Source organism: Oryctolagus cuniculus, chromosome 2 (genome assembly GCF_964237555.1).
Source record: "Oryctolagus cuniculus chromosome 2, mOryCun1.1, whole genome shotgun sequence".
NCBI classification, from domain to species: domain Eukaryota; kingdom Metazoa; phylum Chordata; class Mammalia; order Lagomorpha; family Leporidae; genus Oryctolagus; species Oryctolagus cuniculus.
In genome coordinates, this window is record NC_091433.1 from 109,111,531 (window position 1) to 109,133,923 (window position 22,393).

General features: G+C 42.5%; 1 protein-coding gene and 1 pseudogene across 3 annotated transcripts; both read left to right on the forward strand.

The window, feature by feature from the left end:
* The first annotated feature begins 754 nt into the window (after positions 1–754).
* On the forward strand, positions 755–15,710 carry TXNDC9 (thioredoxin domain containing 9). 3 transcript variants are annotated; one of them, XM_002709951.5, is made up of 5 exons: positions 755–945; positions 2,914–3,131; positions 5,955–6,073; positions 11,612–11,866; positions 15,104–15,710. In XM_002709951.5, exons 2-5 carry the CDS (start codon positions 2,943–2,945, stop codon positions 15,222–15,224), a joined length of 684 nt encoding a protein of 227 aa, XP_002709997.1. In that variant the 5' UTR covers positions 755–945; positions 2,914–2,942; the 3' UTR covers positions 15,225–15,710. The 3 variants fall into 3 exon arrangements, with proteins under 3 accessions (XP_002709997.1, XP_008251622.1, XP_017195123.1); XM_008253400.4 differs by having other exon boundaries at positions 788–991; XM_017339634.3 differs by lacking the exon at positions 755–945 and adding an exon at positions 1,084–1,907.
* A 765-nt stretch (positions 15,711–16,475) lies between these two features.
* On the forward strand, positions 16,476–19,811 carry LOC127489670 (small ribosomal subunit protein eS26 pseudogene; annotated as a pseudogene).
* The last annotated feature ends 2,582 nt before the right edge of the window (positions 19,812–22,393 follow it).

Below are 22,393 nucleotides of genomic sequence, written 5' to 3' on the forward strand. Positions count from 1 at the left end.
CCGGCCAGGCAGGAGCCCGAGCGCCCCCTGCCCGCACGCGTGCGCCTTGCACGGACGCCCGCGCGCCTTCCAGGTTCTAGAACCCGGAGGGGGACAATGAGGCTGCCGGTTCCTCCACGTCAGCCCAGGGGCCCCGAGCGAGAAGGCAGGGCTGGGGGGCTGGCAGGCGGCTCAGAAGCAGGTCCTGAGCTTCCTTTATGCCCCTGTATTCTTAGAAGCAGTTAGTTCGGTAAAGAATCACGATGAACCCATGATGAGCCCCCTCTGAGGTGCCAGGACAAAATGGGAACCTCTCGCCAACGTCCGTGGATTATGAATGACGAGTATGGACAGTCACTACAAGAAGCGCACAGGGACATTTACAGAACGAGTTCTATAAATCCCGTCACGGAAGAACCTACTGGAGGGGTGGAAATGTTCCATCTCTGGACTCGGGCTTTGGTTTTTGGGTGTTAACGGGAAATTCTGTCTTGTTGTACAGGCTAGACCACCATTTTAGAACAAAGGGCAACGTTCAAAAGACAACAGAAACGAGTTCGAGTGTCAGCTCCCGAGCACGGTCTAGCTCCTGTGTTTCTGATGTAATATGAGTGCTGAGGCACGGTGCCTAAGAAAGTTGGACAACCCCAGCTGTTCCCGAAGAAACTACAAGTTCCAGGATACTTTGCGGCCTTTCCCGCCGTGCAGTTTACCCCGAGGGAGGAGCCTCAGGTCCCGACCACAGGGCATGGGGGGAGGGCGCATGCGTAGAGGCGCTTGCCATACGCCCAGCCTCCCCCTCCCTCGGGCAATGTAGATTGTATCGCGAGACGACCGCAGCCAATGAGAAGGCGGAAGTGACGCATGTCCGCGCCCGCCGGCAGCGGCTGAGAGGCTGAAACCAGAGTGGACCGCTCTTGTTAAGCGGCTGTTACCGTCGCTTCTCAGGAATCGGCGAGAGCTTGGGTGAGGCAGAGGGTGGTGCGGCAGAACCAGCCACCGCGGCCCGGTGGTACGTGAGAGACCGCTGCTCAGCGTTGCGGCTGGGGGAGGGGCGCGGCCGGGACGCCGGTGTCCGGGCGGCGGCGGCGGCTCGGCGCATGCGCCCGGGGGCGTTGCCCTCAGGGCTGCCGGAACTGAGCGCTGGTCTGGTCCCGGGGGCCCAGGGAGTGGCGGGGTTATTGTTGGTTCCCGGGGCTGCTGCTAAGGACGTGGGCCCTTGGTCATTTGGTCGTCTGCCTGGAGGGGAGTGGGTCGGGGATTAGAGGACCCGCGGGGCCGCGCCCCTCCCTCCCACTGGAGCTGTAGAAAAGGAGAAATCAGAGGCTGAAAAGTTACCAGGACCTCCGTCCGTCTCCTGACCCCCTCCGGGATGGGGTCACGACCGCCAGCCGCCCCCACGATTCCGCAGTGCTGAGCTTGTTCTTTGAAAACCCCGGGCGTGAGCGTCGCCGAGCCCCTGGCGGTAGCAGGTGCTGCCGCCCAGGCCCGGGTCCGTCTCGCCTGGGGCTGGTCCCCGCCCCGAGCGGCGCAGGCCTCTGACATCTTCCTGGAGAGTCTCTTACTGTAGTCGGAGTACAGCTCCGTCTCTTTCCCAGCGTTGATGTTGTGCTAATTCAGTTTCTTACTCAGATTTCTAAGATCTTCAGTAACACAGGCTGACTGTTCCTTATCTGAAATGCTTGGAACTGGAAGCGTATTGGATCTTGGATTTTTTTCTTCAGATTTTGGAGTATATGCATGTACACGATGAGTTATTTTCAGATTTTGAACTATATATGCATATACATGATGAGTTATCTTGGCAATGGGACCCAAGTCAAAACATGAAATTTACTTACCTTTTATTTTCATCTTATACATCTAACCTGAAGGTATTTTGTATAATATTTTTAGTGCACTTGCATTTTGACATCACATCAGATCAGGTATGGGACTTTAAGTGGCTGCTATAATGTTGTTGCTCAACAAGTTAGATTTTAGAACATTTCAGGTTTTTGCATTAGAGATGCTCAGCCTATATTTGTAAATGTGCCGTAGCTCACTTCTTCCAGGTCTCCCATTTATAATTTGCTTTGGCAGGCAAATTATAAATCGTATTTCTATGGTAATAACTCAGACATAAAATCGCCCTTTGTTGCTGGTAGAAAACACACCATTTCTTTTAAAACATATGCTGCACTTTAGATCTTTTCTCATCTGAATTGAATTTTAAGACATTTACACAGTGGAGTGATGGTTGTGGGGTGGCATCCATGTTTTAAACATATTTGAAGTGTTTATTTTACATCAAAGCTAAGTACACTGGCTTTAAATAAATTGAATCCAGTATTACTTTTTACAGTCTCATAGATTCTGTTAGGTATAGGAGAGTAGGAACGGACACTAACGCTTATAGAACACCTGACGCTGCCCTCTTACACAAATTCTGACACGGTTCCTTAGGAGTTAAAGACATGAAACTCACTTGGGCAGTGATCATAAAACAATCTAATGGACTGAACTCTCTGTTGGACCAAGGTTTGATAAATGTACATGCTGTATGTGTAAAACTTCAGTAGTTATAAATTATCACTGTTCACAGCCACATCTGTTTTGCTTCCCTTTCCATTTGGTAAAGAATACTGATTATCAGTATAATCACTAATTATCACTTCACAACTCATGGTTCTGTGGTCTGGTTGTGGTTGTAAAGATTTGTCTTTGTCTATCTTTGCTTCAGTTTAGACAAAGACTAAGAAACACCTACAATTACTGTCTAAGCTTTTGGGTGGAACGTTTAATTGAAAATTATTAAGCCTAATGTCAAATGCTCGGGTGCTGACACAGTAGTCCGTGACGTACACAGAGTACCGACTGCAGAAGTTGTGAAAGTAAGAGAGAAAGCTGCTTGCTGATTGTTGGCTTTTCTGTTTTTGTAAACTCTCTTCCCAGCCCAAGGCTGAACTGTGCCATTTGGAAGAATGGAAGCAGACGCATCTGTCGACATGTTTTCCAAAGTCCTGGAGAACCAGTTGCTTCAGACTACCAAGCTGGTGGAAGAACATTTGGATTCTGAAATTCAGAAACTGGATCAGATGGACGAGGATGAATTGGAACGCCTCAAAGAAAAGAGACTTGAGGCACTAAGGAAAGCTCAACAGCAGAAACAAGTAACCTCTCTGCCCTGCTTTCTGACATTGCTATAACAGTATGCGCCTAACAACTTATATATATGTGTGCTGTAGCATATTTTGGTCCTCATGTTTAGGGTTTTTTGAATTCAAAGTACCTATCACTGCTAAAAGTTTGTCCAGGAAAAAAAAAAGTTTTAAAGACACTTTTAAATTAGCCAAATCAGTGCTGCTCTCCACAGTAAGGTAAAAGCAAGAACTGCCCAAGATCGTTTTCGGAGTTTGGATTTGTTTAGTTGAGCCAGTAGACCAGAAACAGTGTCCGAAGATCTGGGGAGTTGGCAGTTTCCAGGAGTATTATGTCCATCCGAATTTAGATGTCTTCAAAGCAAACGAGATAAGACAAAGAAGATGAGAGGCTTTGAGTCGATTTATGTTGAAGGGATTAATTCAGGCATTTGCAGCATAATCTTGTAATTATGTGGCTTCTGTGTTCAGGAAAGCAGGCTAGGCTGAAGCCAGAACTCCATCTGGGTCTCATACATGGCTGTCAGGGTCCTACGTACTTGGGCCATCTTCCGCTCCTTTCCCAGATACATTAGCAGGGAGGTAGATTGGAAGTGGAGCAGCTGAGACTCAAACCTGCGCTCATGTGGGATGCCATATGGGATCCATGAAGGGATTGGGGAAATCTGAATGCAGTGGTTGGTACTCAGCAGTCGATAGGCCTTTGCTAGTCTATGGATTCCTGTGTCAACCCTCCTACCCTTATGGCAGCCAAAAATGTGGCACTAAGGAAGGGAACAGAGGGATAAGGAGGAGAAGTGGAGCCTAGCAGAGGCTTAGGTGTCACGGGGAGAGCCAGGTGCTGCCAGCCGCCACACCTCGGCAGGCCCATCCACTTTGGGGAAGCATGTGCTGTATGGGAGGTTCTGTGCTAGGAGTCCAGGGGCATGGGGAGTATCTCTGGACAGGCATTGAGCATGGGCCAAGGTGAAGAGTGAGCACACCCTCAGAGGAATCTGGACAGGCTCGGGTCTTCAGTGTCTTGGTTCAGTACATGAGGATAAGTAATGAAAGAATTAAGAGTACTTTAAACAAACACTTTCTATTGAAGGCAAGTGTCTTTGGTGAGTCAGGAAAACAGTGTGGAGGAACTGTATTTGAGAACTTAAAGTCTTTATAGAGACTACACGTAAGAAGACATCGTAAGGGGGGCCAGCACTGTGGCACAGTGGGTTAACACCCTGGTCTGAACCACCGGCATCCCATTTGGGTGCCAGTTGGAGACCCGGCTGCTCCACTTCCGATCCAGCTCTCTTCTATGGCCTGGGAAAGCAGTAGAAGATGGCCCAAGTCCTTGGGCCCCTGTACCTGCAAGGGACCCAGAAGAGGCTCCTGGCTTCTGATTGGCTCAGCTCCAGGCCTTGAGGCAAATTAGGGAGTGAACCATCGATGGAAGACTTCTCTCTGTCTCTGCTTCTGCCTCTCCTCTCTCTGTGCAACTCTGACTTTCAAATAAACCTTTAAAAAAAAAAGGTGACATTATCAGGGCCTCCTGTGAGAGAGAGCTCAATGTAAGCTGATAAAAATTTGTATGAAAACCAGCAATACAGTCCGGGCCGTGTCAGCTGAAGTCCAGAGGCAGAACAAAAATGGCACTCCTGGCCTCCTTGGGTGGGCCATTTCTGGAGGGCTAGATTCAGACCTCTGCCGTGTGTTGAAAGTTCATGGGCAGATGAGAGTACATTCAGAGGAGGACATCTGGGAAAAGGAAAATCTAGGAATCTTCATGTAGGAAAAAGGTAAAAAGAACTGGAAATGTTCACTGAGGAGAAGGGAAGACTTAGGCAGGATGGGTGATGATATTTGACAGGCTGATGTGTGAAAGAGGTAAAACTTATCTAAGACCAAGCTGAGATGCACAGATCAAAGCTAGAGATGTGTTGCAGTTTGATGTGAAAAGACCTTCCTAAAGATGAGATAGATGCAAACAGATGCCTTGAAGCACGCGAGCCACTTAGCTTTTCAGGTGTTTTCCTATCGATTGCCTTATTTTCATTTCACGGCACAGGAGATAATTGTTTTGTCATCTGCACTTTACAAATGAGGAGATGGAGGCTCAGAGAGGCTGCTAGAAGCCATAGCCAAAAATGGTAGTGCATGTGTTCATACATATGCCTTCTGCAGATAAGCCCAGTGCCCCTTTTCATTAGACCCAGCTTCCAGCCATGGGGTCCAGCTGCCTGCCGCAGAAAAGGTTCCAGAAGCTGAAAGGTGTTACCAGACTTGTTGATTTGATTTGGGGAGTTGGGTTGGACGTGAGATCTTCACTGGTTCTGGGCACCATGTGAGTAGACTACCTTTTCTTCCAAGGACACCGCCCACTGGTGGCTAGCGTAGAAGAGGTGTGTGTCTCCCTGAGGTGGTCAGCAAGAGCAGGCGGGGCTCCGCAGTGTCAGTGCTGCTCTCTCCTGGGCTGCCTGGCCATGACTCCTAGCATTACTACGAAATGCTTTGTAGTGACTTCTGGTTTTTGTTCAAGAGTGCAAAAAAATTAAATGGATGTTTACTGGGTCTTTCGAGACACAATTTTTATTTTGGGAGTTCTGAGAAAGCAAATGTTGTAAATTGCCAAGACTTACAACGTTCATGTCTCCTGTCTGGGCAGTGCTGTGCAGTCAGTGCCCATGGGTGGTTTTGCATTGACACTAGAAATGTGGTAAACTCTCCAGGGATTCATTTCTCTGCAAGGTAAAATCAACTTCTTTAAGAATTACTATGGCAACTGGGACACTCAAGATGCCAGGTGGTACTGAGAGATACTGAACATGTGTAATACTTTGCTTCTCTCCAATTTAGGAATGGCTTTCTAAAGGACATGGGGAATATAGAGAAATTCCTAGTGAGAGAGACTTTTTTCAAGAAGTCAAGGAGAGCAAAAAAGTGGTTTGCCATTTCTACAGAGATTCTACATTCAGGTAACTTTATTTCCATCTGTGACTTTTCTGAAATAGAATGAGATGTTTGGCTAGAGATATTCCGAGAAAACTAAAAGAACCACCTTCTCGTTCTCGTTGTTTCATTGTACTCTATGTACTCCAGTGCCTTCTTTAATGTCCGTCAGCACTTTCAAGTTAAACTAATGTTATTTTAACAGTTAACTTAGACTTGTGATGTGAAAGTGTGACTACTACTGAAAAACAACAATATTCCCATATGAATAGCTATACTTCCTGAATTATATTTTCACTAGCTAAAAACATCTGAGAAAAATACACTTAAAATATGCCCACAGACTTTCACAGTTGGTGCTCAGTCACTCCCCAGCTGGCAGCTCTGTTGGCTGAGCAGCCCTGTCTGAGGACCCAGATGTCTTAGAAAGTGAACATGCCTCAGAAGAGATTAGACTGTAAACCAGAGAACTCAATCTTTCTCTTTTTTCTGGCCGACAGATTTGATTAGGTGATGGCATTTAAAAAAGTGAGAGAAACCTCGTTTTAATCTAGATTTTAGAACTTTTCTTTAAAAAAAAAATCAGAAAACTTGAAAGTAGCAGAGCTGAAATTCACTGCAATAGCACTGTTCCATTGCTGAGTTGCAACCACCTGCCTTAGATGGACATCCACCATATTGTAGGGTCCCTGTCACTCACTGCTGTCTCAGCTCTGCCCTCTTGCCTCTGCTGCGTGCTGGCTCTTGTCTTCATCTGACAACCCACAGCTTCATTTTTTTTTAAGATTTATTTATTTATTTGAAAAGTAGAATTACTGGGTGGGGGGGAGGGGGTTCATTCCCCAGATGGCTGCAATGGCCAGACCTGGGCCAATCTGAAGCCAGGAACCAAGAGCTTCTTCCAGGTCTCCCACATGGGTGCAGGGGCCCAAGGATCTGGGACATCTTTATTTATTTATTTTAAGATAAATACATAGGATTTATGTATTTACATAGGATGTACTTACATAGGATGCCAGCACCACAGGTGGTGGCTTTACCCACTATGCTACAGCACCAGCCCCACAGCTTCATTTGAGTTGGTGAAAATCCCCTGTAAGGAAGCATGGAGGGAAGAGATTAGGAAGGGGGGAGGGTTCAGAGAAACACTCTGCATTTGTAGTACACTGTCATCTCCCACTGGCACACCTTCCTTAAGTTGCCAGTCGTCAAGAGGTGAAATGTTGGTATCATATCAGTGTATATGATTGATACTATTTGTTCACTTGTGTGACCAGAGAGTTATGGAAAGGCACAGAGTTTCATTGCATTGTGGCCCACTGTGCCCTGAGTGCGTAGCACTAAGCAGGGGTGGGGAAACATCTGTCCCGTGAAAGCATGTGGTCTGGCCCTGCCAAGGCTGCCGCAGGCAGGACTCAAAATTCAGTAAATCTGTAGCACCCTCATTTTTAAGTTGCTAAGTTTGTATGGTCCATGAATGTTATAAATATCCAAACGGTCATTGGCAGAAGAAAGGTTCTCCACCCCTGCCCTAGAGTAACAGTGCCCAACAAATAGAAGCTGTTTGGTAAATGTATTTGGTAGAAGTGTAAACAGTGTGGCACCAGGAGTACTTTTCAGACAGAGCTGAAGATCAAAATTCGAATCATTTAGTTAACCTGTTTATCTAGCGAAGTTCTTGGTACTTAATATGACTACATGCTTTCTTGTAGGCTAGAATATTCACAGTAACCCTTCAAGGTAGGTACTGGTGTTATGACCAGTAAAGTTTGAGAAAAGCTTTAGATGAGTATGACACCAAATGCTTCTTGGGTCTTTTGTCAGTTTGCCTTTTATGTACTTAGTATAGTTTTTTTCTCAAGTAGATTGGGTTTAGCAAAAGTTTCTTGTAATCTTGATGCCTGTTTACTGTGTCCTGAAAGTTTCTTTCCTATATCACATATGTAGTTCAGTAATGAAATCTCGGTGGAAAATGGTAAAAGAACCAGTGAATAAATGGTTTTTTAATTTTTTTAACGGGCAGTTCAGCTTTTTAAATTTTGTCTCAGTTTTTATTTGATACAGAAATCCTCTATCCCCTGGTTTACTCCCCAAATGTCTGCATCATGCAAGATATAAGTCCAGGGCTGGAAACTCAATTCAGGTTTCTCACATGGGTGACAGGACCCAAGTACTGCTACTTCCCAGGGTGTACAGTAACAACCAGACTCAAAGTGGAGCTGAGAATCTTAACCAAGCACTCTTGGTATGGAATGTGGATGTCCCAAGTGACATCTTAATGCTAGGCGAAACGTCCAGCCGTAATTATTATAGGTGTAAGCTCCTACCCTGAGTTTTTATAAACTGGTGAACACTGTGACAAATGATTTCTCATGGGACTATAACCACATAGACTCAGTATAAATATATGGTTGAACTAACAGTACACATAGGCATTTTATCAATTACATAATAAAACAAATTCTCAGATACTCAAAAATTAAGTTGCACAGTTCAAAAGGCCTACCATATTTAAAAATATAAATGTCTGCCCATTTTAAAAAAAAAAACACACTTTTATCTTTTCAAGAGGTTGGGAAGAGAAGGGAAAAATTAGACTTCAAAGAAAAATAAAGTGGGTAAACAACTTAAAAGGTATAGAAAAGCATTAGAAGAATTTCAGAAATTTTATAGTAAGTATTGTTTTAGTTATAATAGCAAAATACCTTTTAAAAGTATTTGCCGAATTAGGGACCAGCACTGTGATATAGAAGGCTAGGCTTCTACCTGTAGTGCCAGCATCCCATGTGGGCGCTGGTTTGAATCCCAGCTGCTCCACTTCAAATTTGGCTCCCAGCTAATATGCCTGAGAAAGCAGTGAAAGATGATCCAAGTACTTGGGCCCCAGTACCCATGTGGGAGACCCCATCAGCTGTTGCAGCCAATTTGGGAAGCAAACCAGAAGTTGGAAGATCTCTCTCTCTCTATCTCTGCCTTTAAAAAAAAAAAAAGTATATATATATATGTATATATATATATATATGCCAAATTAAAGAGCATGTTTTACATACTCTGAGCAAGACACAGGCAATATTTTTACTAAAAATATTTAATAATCTGCCCCCATTCTTTTTCTAGGCCCTCCCTTTAAATTGAACCTCCAAGTGCAATTAATGTTTTTGTCTCAAGACATTAAAGACATGTGATACAATGTAGATTATCAAAATAGGATTTTTCTATAACATTACAAAAGGAGATATATAATCACTATAAGATTTGATTAAATTACTTTGTTTGGATGTAGGGAGATAGAGATCTCCCATTTGCTATTTAACTTCCCACAAATGCCTACAGCAGCCAAGGCTGAACCAGGCCAAAGCCAGAAGCCAGAAATTCAATCCGAGTATTTCATGTAAGTGTCAAGGACCCAATTACTTGAGCCATCACCTGCTTCCTTCCAGGGTATACATGAGCTGAAAGCTGGAATCAGGAGCAGAGCCAGTACTTGAGCCTAGGTACTCTAATATTGAATGCAGGTGTTCCCAGCAGCTTCTTTACTGCTACACCAAAATGTACACAGATTATGCTGCTTATTTTGCACTTCATCTTTCTAAATTACCTATTAATAAAATACTGGCATGGGAATAGATTTAAAGACATAACATTCTAGGGCCGGCGCTGTGGCATAGCGGGTAAAGCTGCTGCCTGCAGCGCCAGCATCCTGTATGGGCACTGGTTCTAGTCCCAGCTGCTCCACTTCCGGTCCAGCTCTCTGCTATGGCCTGGGAAAACATTGGAATATGGCCCAAGTCCTTGGGCCCCTGCACCCATGTGGGAAGACCTGGAGGAATCTCCTGGCTTCTGGCTTTGGGTCAGTGAAGCTGTTGCAGCAGTTGGGGAATGAACCAGTGGATGGAAGTTCTCTCTCTGCCTCTCCTTCTCTCTGTGTAACTCTGACTTTCAAATAAATAAGTAAGTAAATCTTAAAAAAAAAAAAAGACAACATTCCACAGGATGTTCATTGGTGTAAATGATAAGTGTATTTTAACTGCTGAACAGCAAGAATCTTTTGCTAAATGTCTAAATAGGTTGATCATAATCTAAACATAAAGATTGTGGTTCTGTCACATTTGTGACTTGGTATTTTCTTTCAGTATTCCCAAGTCTTGTCTTGAATTCCACTTCCAAAATAATAGCATCAGGCACCCGGATTTTACAGAATGCAACAGTTATTTCTGTGACCACTGGAATCGTCTAAGCTTGCCTGTGTTTTAGGACAGTACTTCTCCAAATACCAAAGTTGCTGACTATTAAAAGCCCCATGTCTGGTTAGGCATGTGACACGGAGGTTAAGTTGCCACTTGGGATCCTATATCCCATATCTGTTCATGTCCTGGCCCTTCTGTTTCCAGTCCAACTTCCTGCTAATGAGTGCAGTGGGAAGCAGCAGATCATGGTTCAAGTAGATGGGGTACTGCCACACATCTGAGAGACCTGGATTGAGTTCCTGGGTTTTGGCTTCAACCTGACCCAGCCCTGACTGTTGTGGGCAGCTGAGGAGTGAACCAGCTGGTGGAATATCTCTATGTCTCTCTCTCTGCCTGTCAAATGAAAATAATTTTTTTAATGGGGAAAAAAACCTCCATGCTGCTTTTGTCTTTTGAGTTGTATATCTTCGTATTTCATTCCACCTTCAATTAGTGGTAGGGCAAAGGCCACTGGGACTCTTCTAAGGCCTGCAACACAAAAACAGGAGTACAACACTTGGGTTCTTCCCGAAAGCTAATTTCAAGTCCTCAGCTAATCTGGTTAGATGGTGGTGTGACACCATCAAGAGGCCACTTGAAAACATGATGCCTTCTCCAGCGTTAGTGTAAGTGTAGTGTCTTAAGTTGCTTCATCTATTCTTACTGTTGTAATCCCATATTTCTTGAGTTCTCCCGTAAATTTTTCTTGGGTTATAGTAGGTAGATTATAAATAATAAGTCTTGCATTTTTTGTGTTTTTAAAATTTTTGATGTATTTATTATTGAAAGGCAGACAGACAAAGAGAGCTCTTTCTTCTGCTGATTCACCCCCCAGATGCCTGCAACTGCCAGGACTGGGCCAGGCTCAAGTAAGGAGTCCAGGTGTCCCACGAGAGAGATAGGGTCCCAAGTACCTAAGCCATCACCTGTTGCCTTCCAAGGCCAGAATTGGAAGCAGAGCCATGACCTGAACTCAGGCACTCCAGTATGGAATATGGGTGGCTCAAGCAGCATCCTTTTTTTTTTTTTTTTAAGATTTAGTTTATTTGAAAGAGTTACAGAGGTAGAGACAGAAAGAAGGAGGTCTTACATTCACTGGTTCATTTCCCAGATGGCTGCAACAGCCAGAGCTGAGCTGATCTAAAGCCAGGAGCTTCTTCCAGGTCTCCATGTGGGTACAGGAGCCCAAGCCGTGCTCATTTCTGATTCTTAAAGGTCTCTGGGTACTATGAAGTTTAGATCTGTCCTTAATGTTTCCTGTTTGAGGTACCAGGAAACATGAATAAGGGAAACAGCAATAAAGATGTACCTTACTGATGTTTGTTTTGTGACTTACAGGTGTAAAATACTAGACAGACATTTGGTGATATTGTCCAAGAAACATCTTGAGACAAAATTTTTGAAGCTGAACGTGGAAAAAGCACCTTTCCTTTGTGAGAGACTGCGTATCAAAGTCATTCCCACACTGGCACTGGTAAAAGACGGGAAAACACAAGATTATGTTGTTGGATTTACCGACCTAGGAAATTCAGATGACTTCACTACGGAAACTCTGGAATGGAGGCTCGGTTGCTCTGATATTCTTAACTACAGGTAACTTTCATCAGAAAAACATTTAATCCATATCTAGTTGGCATTTTCAGAGAAGTTTCTTGTAACTTTTTTTTTTCCCCCAAGATTTACTTACTTGAAAGGCAGAGTGAGAAAGAGATTGAACTTCATCTACTGGTTCACTCCCCAAATGGCCGCAGTGGCTAGGGCTGGAGCTGAGCCGGGCCAAAGCCAGGAGCCAAGAATTCCATCTCCATCTCCGGCATGGGTGGCAAAGGCCCAACTTGGGCCATCCTATGCTGCATTCCCAGGTATATTAGCAAGGACCTGGGTCAGAAGTGGAGCAGCAGGGACTCTATAACTGGCACTCATACAGGATGCCAGAGATGCAGGCAGCAGCTTAGCTCAGTATTCCACAATTCCAGCCCCACTTTCTTGTATCTTACTAAATTAATAGCTTTTAACTGAGATGTAGAAAGTTTAAAAGCATAACTCTTAAAATGTGATTGGGGGGCTAGCACTATGGCATAGTGGGTAAAGCCACCGCCTACAGTCCTGGCGTCCCATATGGGTGCCGGTTCACATCCCAGCTACTCCACTTCCAATCCAGCTCTCTGCTATGGCCTGGGAAAGCAATAGAGGATGGCCCAACTCCTTGAGCCCCTGCACCCGCATGGGAGACCAAGAGGAAGCACCTCGCTCCTGGTTCCGGATCAGCACAGTTACAGCCAGCTGGGGAGTGAACCAGTGGATAGAAGATTGATCTCTGTCACAGTGTCTCTGCCTCTTCCTCTGCCTCTCTGTAACTCCGTCTTTAAAATAAATTTAAAAAAAAAATGATTAGCACAGAAAGATCAGATTTGTGGAGGCTTGCTTTGTGGTGCAGCAACCTAAGCAAGCTGCTGCCTGTGATGCTGGTATCCAATATGGATGTTGGTTCAAGTCCAGGCTGCTCCACCACCAATCAGCTCCCTGCTGTTGTGCCTAGGAAAGCAACAAAGATGGCTCAAGTGCTTGGCCCTTACCACTGATGTGGGAGACCTGGATGGAGTTCCAGCTCCTGGCTTCAGCCTGGCCCAGCCCAGCAATTGCAGCCGTTTGGGGGTGAACCAGTGGATGGAAGATACCACTCTTTCCTTGTCTCTGTCTCTCTGTAACTCTGCTTTTAAATAAATAAGTAAATCTTAAAAAAAAAAAAAAAAAAATACCAGACTTCTAGATAAATCTGAGTCTTAGAGTACACCTGACTAAAAGTGTTCAACCTTTAAATATGCTATTGAAATTGATTCTGTGTTAGTCAGGAAACCCAAAATAACAAGTTGACTGTTTCAGATTGAGGCCCCGTTACTCCAGTTGACAATGACTTAAGTGATTCTCTTTGGGGAAATTTAAAACACGCTACTATAAAGGTTATATTTTGAAATGTTAGATTTTTTAGGGGTTCTGTGCTTAGTTTATATTTCTGTGGAGAAAAGTCTCAAAGTCTAAAATGCAGTGTCCATTTCTCATTCATCTCTTTGTCCACTTCTCAAAAAAAATAATTTATCTAATTCCACAAAGGAGAACATCATCTTAAATCTTGCCCCTGTTAGTGATTTGCAAAAATAACAGGTAAAATTATGCAGTTATCATTCCAAAGGTATAGTGAGTAGAAAGTTGTCATCTTTTCTCTCCCCTTCTTCCTCCCTACTTTTTTCTAAATCCTCTACTAGACATGCCTACCTCATTCTTACACTATGTAAATTGGTTTCATTTTATGAATATTCATAGAATACTAATGTTAAAATTTATATACTTTGAAAAGACTTCACACTTCTAACACATTGCATACTCTTTACCCACATTCTCTTATTTTAAACATTTTATGTTTGCTTTATCATTCTGTTTGTAGATACAAGTAAAATTTTATTTCAGAACCATTTGAGTAGAAGTTATGGATATCCCTTGACTCCTAAATATTTCCATATGTATTCCCTAGGAAGAGGGACATTTTCTTGCTTAGATGCAGTGCAATATTAAAATAGGAATTATATAGACAGGAATTTACAGACCTTATGACACTTTACCATTATCCCAGTAATGTCCTCTGTACAAAAAAAAGTGTCACATCTACTTATATGTCTTTAGCTTTTTGTAACTTACAATTTGTTAGTTTCTTTATTTTTCAAGACTTTGGTATTTTTGAAGAGTTATTATTTTATAGAACAAGGTTCTATATAAGGTTATTATTTTATAGAACATCCCTCCTTTGCGTTTTCTAATATTTCCTCAAGATTTGGTTCATAATATGCATTTTTGATAAGCATTTTATGGAAGTGATGCTGGATCCCTTTTCTCTGGTGCATCACATCAGGAGGTTTAGGATGATGGTTTGTCTCACTTCTAGTGATAATTGTACGTCAAATGAACCCTTGTTCTCTGAGGCCAAATGGTAATTTAATGAAGAACTCTCCCATCTCCTCCACTTAGTATTCAGTGAGTTGTAGTCTTACTGTTATTATTTACTTTGACATTCACACAGCCCCAGATTTGACCTAGGGCCTCATTCATGCTGGCCTCTGTATTCTTTGGACATAGCCCCATAATTCTTGGAGCACTTCTTTTCTGGTATAAACAAGGTGTGTTGGGGGTTACATTGTATTCTCACTTGAATCAGCTGTTTCTGCAAGGGGCTGTGCTTCCTTTTAGTGACAAATGACTTTTCAAAACTAACATCTGGCTTCTAGGAATACTCCCCAGATATTTTTTTAAAGAAATGTCACATTTTATTTCTCAGACATCATTGAAAAGTTTAATACCAATTCCAGGCCAATGATACTGAATTCCATAAGTTTTGCTGATATCTCTAGAGACCTGAATATTGAGGAATATTAAGCAGAATCAAGCTAGTTATAGCAGGTTAGCTATGAGAAGTAGAGTAGCATTGTTTGTCATTCTAACAGTAAAAAGAATTTCTAATACAGGCTCGCCATATCCAGAACCAATAAAACCAAAATGCTCTTCTGTGCTTTTCAATCAAAAATTCTGTTGACAGAACCTTGAAATGTTAATGAATAATTAGTGACAAATGGGGGAAAAAAATTACCTAAGTGGTACAAAATGAGATTTAAAGCTATTAATCATCAAGGTGGGTATTATACCTCTTCCATGATACATACTACAAAGAAATTGTGTTATATTCTAAGAGAAAGAAAAGATTTTTTTTTTACTAAAACTTAATGTCTCAACTGTTCTAAACTATGAAGGATAAAATACTATTCAAATTTGTTTTATTTTTAGTGGAAATTTAATGGAGCCACCATTTCAGAACCAAAAGAAATTTGGAACAAACTTCACAAAGCTCGAGAAGAAAACTATCCGAGGAGGAAAGAAATACGATTCAGACTCTGATGATGATTAGAGCTCAATAATTCTTTGTAAATCGTCTTCTTATTTCTACAATTACTTCAGGTTTAAATGTGTTTTCTAAATTCTGTTGCTTTTGATCCATTGATCATCAGTACTCATATTCTGGAGATTTATATACTCCAACCATTGAAAGGCATCTTTACCATATTCTCTGTGGCCAGCATGTTTCAGCTGAGGAAAATGTCTGAGTTCCTAAATTATCTGGGAAGAGTGTGGATTCTCTATTTTTGAGGTTGATTTTATCACGTATGTTTCTTACATCTTTATACCATTCACAATTGTGTTTTTAATCTATTTATTAGAATTAGAAATTCAGCAGACTATTTCAGGACTGATTCTTAATCAGCGTTATTTACTTTCTACAGCAGGTCATGTAACATTTACTGGTGTAACATTGCACTTGTAAATGAACTATGAACACGCTTCACTTTGGGAATATATTGAAGTAACTATTAAAATACTGCTTATTTATTCTGGATGCTTCATGTTGATGTTGAATCAACTGATGGCAGCAGAACACTATTTCAGGTTGTGAACATACTGCCTTAAAGGTCCTGATTGCCTGTATTTTAATCATGCATTAAACAGTAATCAGGAAACACTTGAAACGGCAACTGAGGAAATCCACTGACTCCTCAATGAAACAACCGTAACAGGTAAAAATTGTTTTTTAAAAAATGTTTAAGTTTCTGAAAGTTGTCAAAAGTACAAACTGCCAAAATATTTATTCAAGAAAATCTAAATCTAGGCTTAAAAGAAAAAAGTCTGTGGCATTTGAGCCCTGACCTCACTTCCCCTCTCTTCAGATCCCAGTCTGGGCCTACAGCTTGTCCTTTTGAAGAGTAGATTAATGTTACTTCTCACTCCCCTCAGTTTCGTGTTACAGAAGCACTTTGCCAAACAAAAATAGCCAAGGAGTCTAAAGCTGCTTCCTCTCTCTGGTCCCTGCTTGTAGTTCAGAAGCTGTGACACAGGAATGGCACATCAACAATATTGGACTCCAAATGCTTTTGCCCCAGCTTACCCATAGGGTGGAGGTTCCATACAAGGTGAGGCAAGCAGAAAAGTCCAGAGACTACCACTCACTTCCCCACTTGCAGGCTGTGGGTGTCGTTTCTGAAAAAGGCTACTATTTATCTTCAGCTCTGTATCAACAGCACAGCAGTCTATCAAGTGGGAATGGCATGCTATAAAAACAGCTCCATAACATTCACCAAAGGGCCTGACTGTGTATATTAGAGTAATGGAGGAGTTAGAGTATGAGGGTGTTGCCAAATACAGTGGATTGTTGCTGTGGGGTATGGCGTAATGGCAGTGAAGAGGAGACTGGTAGCTCCATGATAGCAACAGGCAGTCGCAACAAGAAAAGACCAACAAAAAGTTCAACAAAGAATGACAGAGGTAGAGTAAGATTCAAAGATACTCTACAGGAGCAATCAACTCCCCCCACCCCCACCGCTAACAGTGACAAATGAAGTATAGAGGTTAGCTAGCAGAAGTATTTGCTTGGCTGGCGCCGTGGCTCGATAGGCTAATCCTCCGCCTTGCGGCGCCGGCACACCGGGTTCTAGTCTCGGTCGGGGCGCCGGATTCTGTCCCGGTTGCCCCTCTTCCAGGCCAGATCTCTGCTATGGCCCGGGAGTGCAGTGGAGGATGGCCCAAGTGCTTGGGCCCTGCACTCACATGGGAGACCAGGATAAGTACCTGGCTCCTGCCTTCGGATCAGCGCGATGCGCCGGCCACAGCGCGCCGGCCATTGGAGGGTGAACCAACGGCAAAAGGAAGACCTTTCTCTCTGTCTCTCTCTCACTGTCCACTCTGCCTGTCAAAAAAAAAAGTAGTTGCTAACAGCAGGATGTAATAACAATAGAGGCAAACTGGCTAGAACCTTTCCAGGGAGTTTAGGAAGGGAAACAGTGAAGCAGAACCCTCTCCTAAAAGAAAAAATCCTCCTGTGCTTGGAATTGGAGGGAGAAGTTAGGGTGATTAAATACCCCCAGACCTAATTGTCTAAGGAAGAACAGCAGAGGCCACACTTTTCAGGGTAAAAGGACTTAGCTGGAACAGTTTAGCCAAGTAACTAAACAAGCCCAATTTGGGAAGAAAGAGACAGGAATATGCAGACCTGCTGTGACATGTTATCTAAAATACCCGGTTTTCAATAAAAAATTCAGACATGCAGAGAAACAAGAAATTGATCCATACGTAGAGAACAAGAGGAAGAAACAACCCACATGTTGGAAGCAGACCTCAAAGTGCAATTATTAACATGTTGAAACGAAAGGAAATAATTGATGCTGATGTGAAAGAAGGTATGTGACAATATTCCATCAAATGGAGTATATCAGTAAATTAAGGAATTACAATAAAACTAAGTGGAAATTCTGGAATTACAAGCTACAAAAACTGCAATGATGAATTGAGAAGTGCTCAAAAGTAAATCAGCCTTTAGTAAAAAGAATCTGGAAATAAAGATTAATCGGTATGAATGCAGATAACACAATCCAAAAAATACAAGAGAAAAAAGAAAAGTATGAAACATGAGTTATCAGGCTGGTGGTGTGGCCTAGCAGGCAAAGCTGACCTATAATGCCTGCATCCCAACTGGGTCCTGGCTGCTCCACTTTCAATCCAGCTTCCTGCTAATGCACTTGGGAAAACGGCGGAAGATGGCCCATGTGCTTGAGCCCCTAGCACCCAGATGGAAGAATGGGATGAAGCTCTTGGCTCCTGGCTTTGGCCTGGCCTAGTGCTGGCCATTGTGGCCACCTGGGTCATGAACCACAAGATGGAAGACTTTTTTGGTTTCTCCCTCTCTGAAACTCTGATTTTCAAATAAATAAATCTTTTTTTAAAATGCTTTTAAAATCACTTATATGTGCTGGTGTTAAAGGAGAAAGAAAAAACAAATTATAAATACCTGAAAATCCCAAATTTGATGAAAAATGGTAACCCAAGATCAACAATTTTAAGATAACCGATCCATACCCAGATGGAGTAAAAAATTATGAATGGCAAAAAAAAATGTTGAAACATCAAAAGAAAAAAAAAAACACTCATCTTGCACAGGACAGTAAAAAATCTTGAAAACCACAAAAGAAAGATTAAATATATAGAAGAAAAACCCTGTGGAAATTAACTTCTCAGAAACAGTGGGGGCCCAAAGGCAGAAGAATAGCAGGAAGAACTGCTCAAAGGAAAAAAGCCTTCTCAACTAAGAGTCTTATTTCTTTTTTTTTTCTTTCTTTCTTTCTTTTCTTTCTTTCTTTTTTTTTTTTTTTTTTTTTACAGAGTTAGAAAGAGACAGAAAGGTCTTCCTTTTTCCGTTGGTTCATCCCTCAGATGGCCGCCACAGCGGGTGCTGCACCAATCCAAAACCAGGAGCCAGGTGCTTCCTCCTGGTCTCCCATGCAGGTGCAGGGCCCAAGAACTTGGGCCATCTTCCACTGCCCTCCTGGGCCACAGCAGAGAGCTGGACTGAAAGGAGCAACCAGGACTAGAATCTGGGGTGCCGGCACCACAGGTGGAGGATTAGCCTAGTGAGCCGTGGCACTGGCCAAGAATCTTATTTCAAAAAGTATCAGAAGTGAGGGCAAAATGAGGTTGTTTTTGTTTTTGTAAAGACAAGGTGAGCTGAAGTGAGAATTCTTGTGACGCACATCTAGAAAAAATGTTGCAGGAAATTTTTTCAGTGTGAAAACAAGACCACACTGACAAATCCTGCCTCAAAAAATTAAGTGAAAATTACAAAGGAACTTAAGATGTTGCAGTTAATCTATTTCTCCTTGTTCTATAAAACAACATAACTGTGCATATAACAGAGAAATGTGTATTTGCAAAAATCAAGTGTGTGGACGCCTGTATCGCAATAATGAATCTACAGGAAGAAATGCACAGAATGAGAAATGATAAATAAGAAGACTAGCAAATGTACTTGCTCTCCCTTCAGGTATTATGAAAGACCTAGGATTATAAGAAGTGTTAATGCATTTAGACTGTGATGCAGTGATACACAAGTGTGCAACTGACTAGAAGGAATAGAGCTGTAGAGTAGATTCTGATAAGATCATTCTTTTGGGTCCTTGGTTCCAAGATGACAAGTGAAGGAACAATGGCCATGCTAAAAGGGGTTGTGGCCACGTGCAGCAAACTGCTGTCACTGTGTGCTGAAGGACAAGGCCAATAAGAAGTTTTTCATTTGAAACTGGAGGCTGCAGCCGTCAGGGACGTTGCCAAAGCAGTGTTTTCGATGCCTGTGTGCATTGAAGCTGTGTGAAGTTACATTATTGTGTGGGTGGACGCAGTTCACAGCCTGGTGGTCAGAAATCTATATCATGAAGCCTACAAGGACCAGACACCACCACCCCAATTTAGGCCTGCTGGTGCTGCCCTACAGCCTCCACCAAAGCCCATGTAAGGAATGTGATCTTTAAAGGTTGAAGAAAAATTATTCTCTGGAAAATAAAAGTGGAAATGTATGCTTAATATTAAAAAAAGATGTATAAAGTCTAGGTTAACTACTAAAGAAATAATTGAAAAAGTACATACTGAAAAAAATCATTAAAGGAATTAAAATATACCAGAATATGTTCACTCATATAAAAGAAGGCAGAAATCAACTGGAAAACAGTAAACTGACAAAAATCCAACCATATTAATAGTGACATTGTACAATGAATTAATCATAAAGCAAATGTCATAGTGGGTTTTAAAACCATGATCCTGGGGCACATATTGTGGCACAGTGGATTGCACTGCCAGTTTGGACACCTGCATCCCCATATCAGAATGCAGTTCAAGGCCTGATTCCTATACTTCTAATCCAGCTTCCTGCTAGTGCACATGGGAGAAAGCAGATGATGGCTGGACTGGAAGAGGAGCAACTGGATAGAACAACTGTGCCAATATATGGGATGCTGGCACCACAGGCAGAGGATTAACCAAGTGAACCATGGTGCCGGCCCCGAAACTGTCTTTTAAAGGAAAAGAAAAGTTTGGGATATTCAGGCAAAAAGTTCAGGTCATTTTTATGAGGAAGAAAAATGGATTAGCCTTGGAATTTTATCTACTACACTTTATGTCAAAAGACAGTAGAGAGATTGGATTAAGATAGCAGAGTAGGGAGGGAGCTTACTGCTCCAGTCTAGGAAAAGATAATTTTTAAAAAGTGGAGAGATTGTAGTCTCAAGGAAGTTAGGGAGAAAACAGTAGAGGAAACTCCAAACAAATTAGAGGGACACAGTGAACCTATGTGGAGGGCGGGGGTGCACAAAACTCAGACCCCAGCAGCCAAGAGCCTCCACACCAGTGCTGGAGAGTGAGGTTAGCCCAGCCACTGACAATAAAGCTGCAGGAAGAGCCTGGAGGGAATCTGGCTTGAAATTCTGTGGGAGACAGCGTACCTGCCAAACTAAAGGAGAAAAAAAGAGGGGTCACATTTCTCTCTCCCCGATCACCCTGCAACAGTGTCCCATAATAAGCCAGTAGAGAACAGGTGACATTTTAGACATACATAACAGCTGCATCAGCTCGTGTCCACACCCAGCAACCAGCTGAGTGGAGATTCCTGAGTCTGGTGGGGAGAACTGACAGGAGGCTGGGTGCTTGTGACCATGGGAGGCTTGTGTGCCAGGATTGTGAAAACAGTGAGGCTGTGTGTGAGGGCACAGAGTGTGGCTGGGACTTTGGGCAGTCACTGTGGGAAACTAGACATGCTCAGGGCTTTCTGGTTACCTGATGAGGGACATTGCTGGGGAATCTGCTTACATCAAGGACTGCACAAATCATTTGCGTGGTCCTGTGGCAGCACAGGTGACTATTATACCCACTTGGGCTAGCTCTCAGCCACTGGTCTCCTTTGAGGGGAGGAGGTGAGCTGAGTCTATGTCAACAGAGCGGAACAAACTTCTCCTGTGATTTAAAAAAAAAAAAAAATTACCATGTCCAAACTGGGTGTCACCTTGGATACTCCCTTCACCCTAGAGAACTGAACAGAGCTCCCTGGCCACACCCACCACACACCTCTAGGTGTTCACTGAAGGGTAGATACTCCACTAATCCACAGAGGCATAGTCCAAAGATAAAACCTGCCACAGTGAAAAAGAAACCAACGAGTATCTCCACAAATGCTTTAATTCAAGAAATAAGAATAAGGAACACAACATGATGACCCAAAAGGATACACTTCAGTACTAGACTGTGAAGATGAAGAGATTGAAGAAATGCCAGAAATGGAAGTCAAAAATTTATTGTAGGATTACTTAGAAGTAATCAGAAGCAAATGCAAGAACTAATAAATTGCATATATGACATGAAAGAAAATTACTCCCATGAAATTGAGATCTTAGAAATCAAAATGAAATCTTGGAAATGAACTCAATAGGACAAATAAAAAATGCAGTGGAAAGCTTTAAAAACAGAATTGGTGAAGCAGAAGAAAGAAAATTCGACTCAGGAGACAAACTGCAGAAAATTATACAATCAGACCAAAAACAATAAGAAATTAGAAAACAAAAAACATTATTATTGGGAATCTACAGAATACTATCAAATTACCCAACATATAGGTCCTAGGAGTTCCTGAAGGCGTGGAAAGAAAGAATTAGAAGGCCTTTTTAGTGAAATAACAAAACTTCCCTAATTTGGAGAAAGGGACATCCAAGAACAAGAAGCACATAGAACTCCTAATAGACATGACCAGAAAGGATCTCCACCGTGACACATTGTAATCAAACTCTCCACAGTAAAACATAAAAGATTCTAAAACATGCATGAGAGAAATGCCAGATTACTTACAGAGGCTCTCCAATTAGACTCACAGGTTGACTTCTTATCAGAAACCCTATAGACTAGAAGAGAATGGCGAGATATATTCCAAGTCTTAAGAGAAAACAACTGTCAACCCAGAATACTGTACCCTGCAAATCTCATTTACAAATGAAGGTGAAAAAAAGACCTTCCATAACAAACAGAAATTGAAATAATTTGTCAACACCTGTCTAGCCTTGCAAAATATGCTTAAGTATGTGCTGCACAAAGAAACACAAAACACGGTCATCACCACAAAAGAAAGTAAAGGCAGAAAATCTCCCAGTGAAAGTACAAAGGAAATCCAAAGAAAAACACAGGAATATTTATGGGGAAAATGGCAGGGCAAAGTCT

Excerpts from the sequence above, each read along its gene's own strand:
- TXNDC9 (XM_002709951.5), top strand. The coding sequence starts at position 2,943 with ATGGAAGCAGACGCATCTGTCGACATGTTTTCCAAAGTCCTGGAGAAC. Across the intron at positions 3,132-5,954 it reads AAGCTCAACAGCAGAAACAA|GAATGGCTTTCTAAAGGACA; the intron begins GTAACCTCTCTG and ends TCTCCAATTTAG. Across the intron at positions 6,074-11,611 it reads TACAGAGATTCTACATTCAG|GTGTAAAATACTAGACAGAC; the intron begins GTAACTTTATTT and ends TGTGACTTACAG.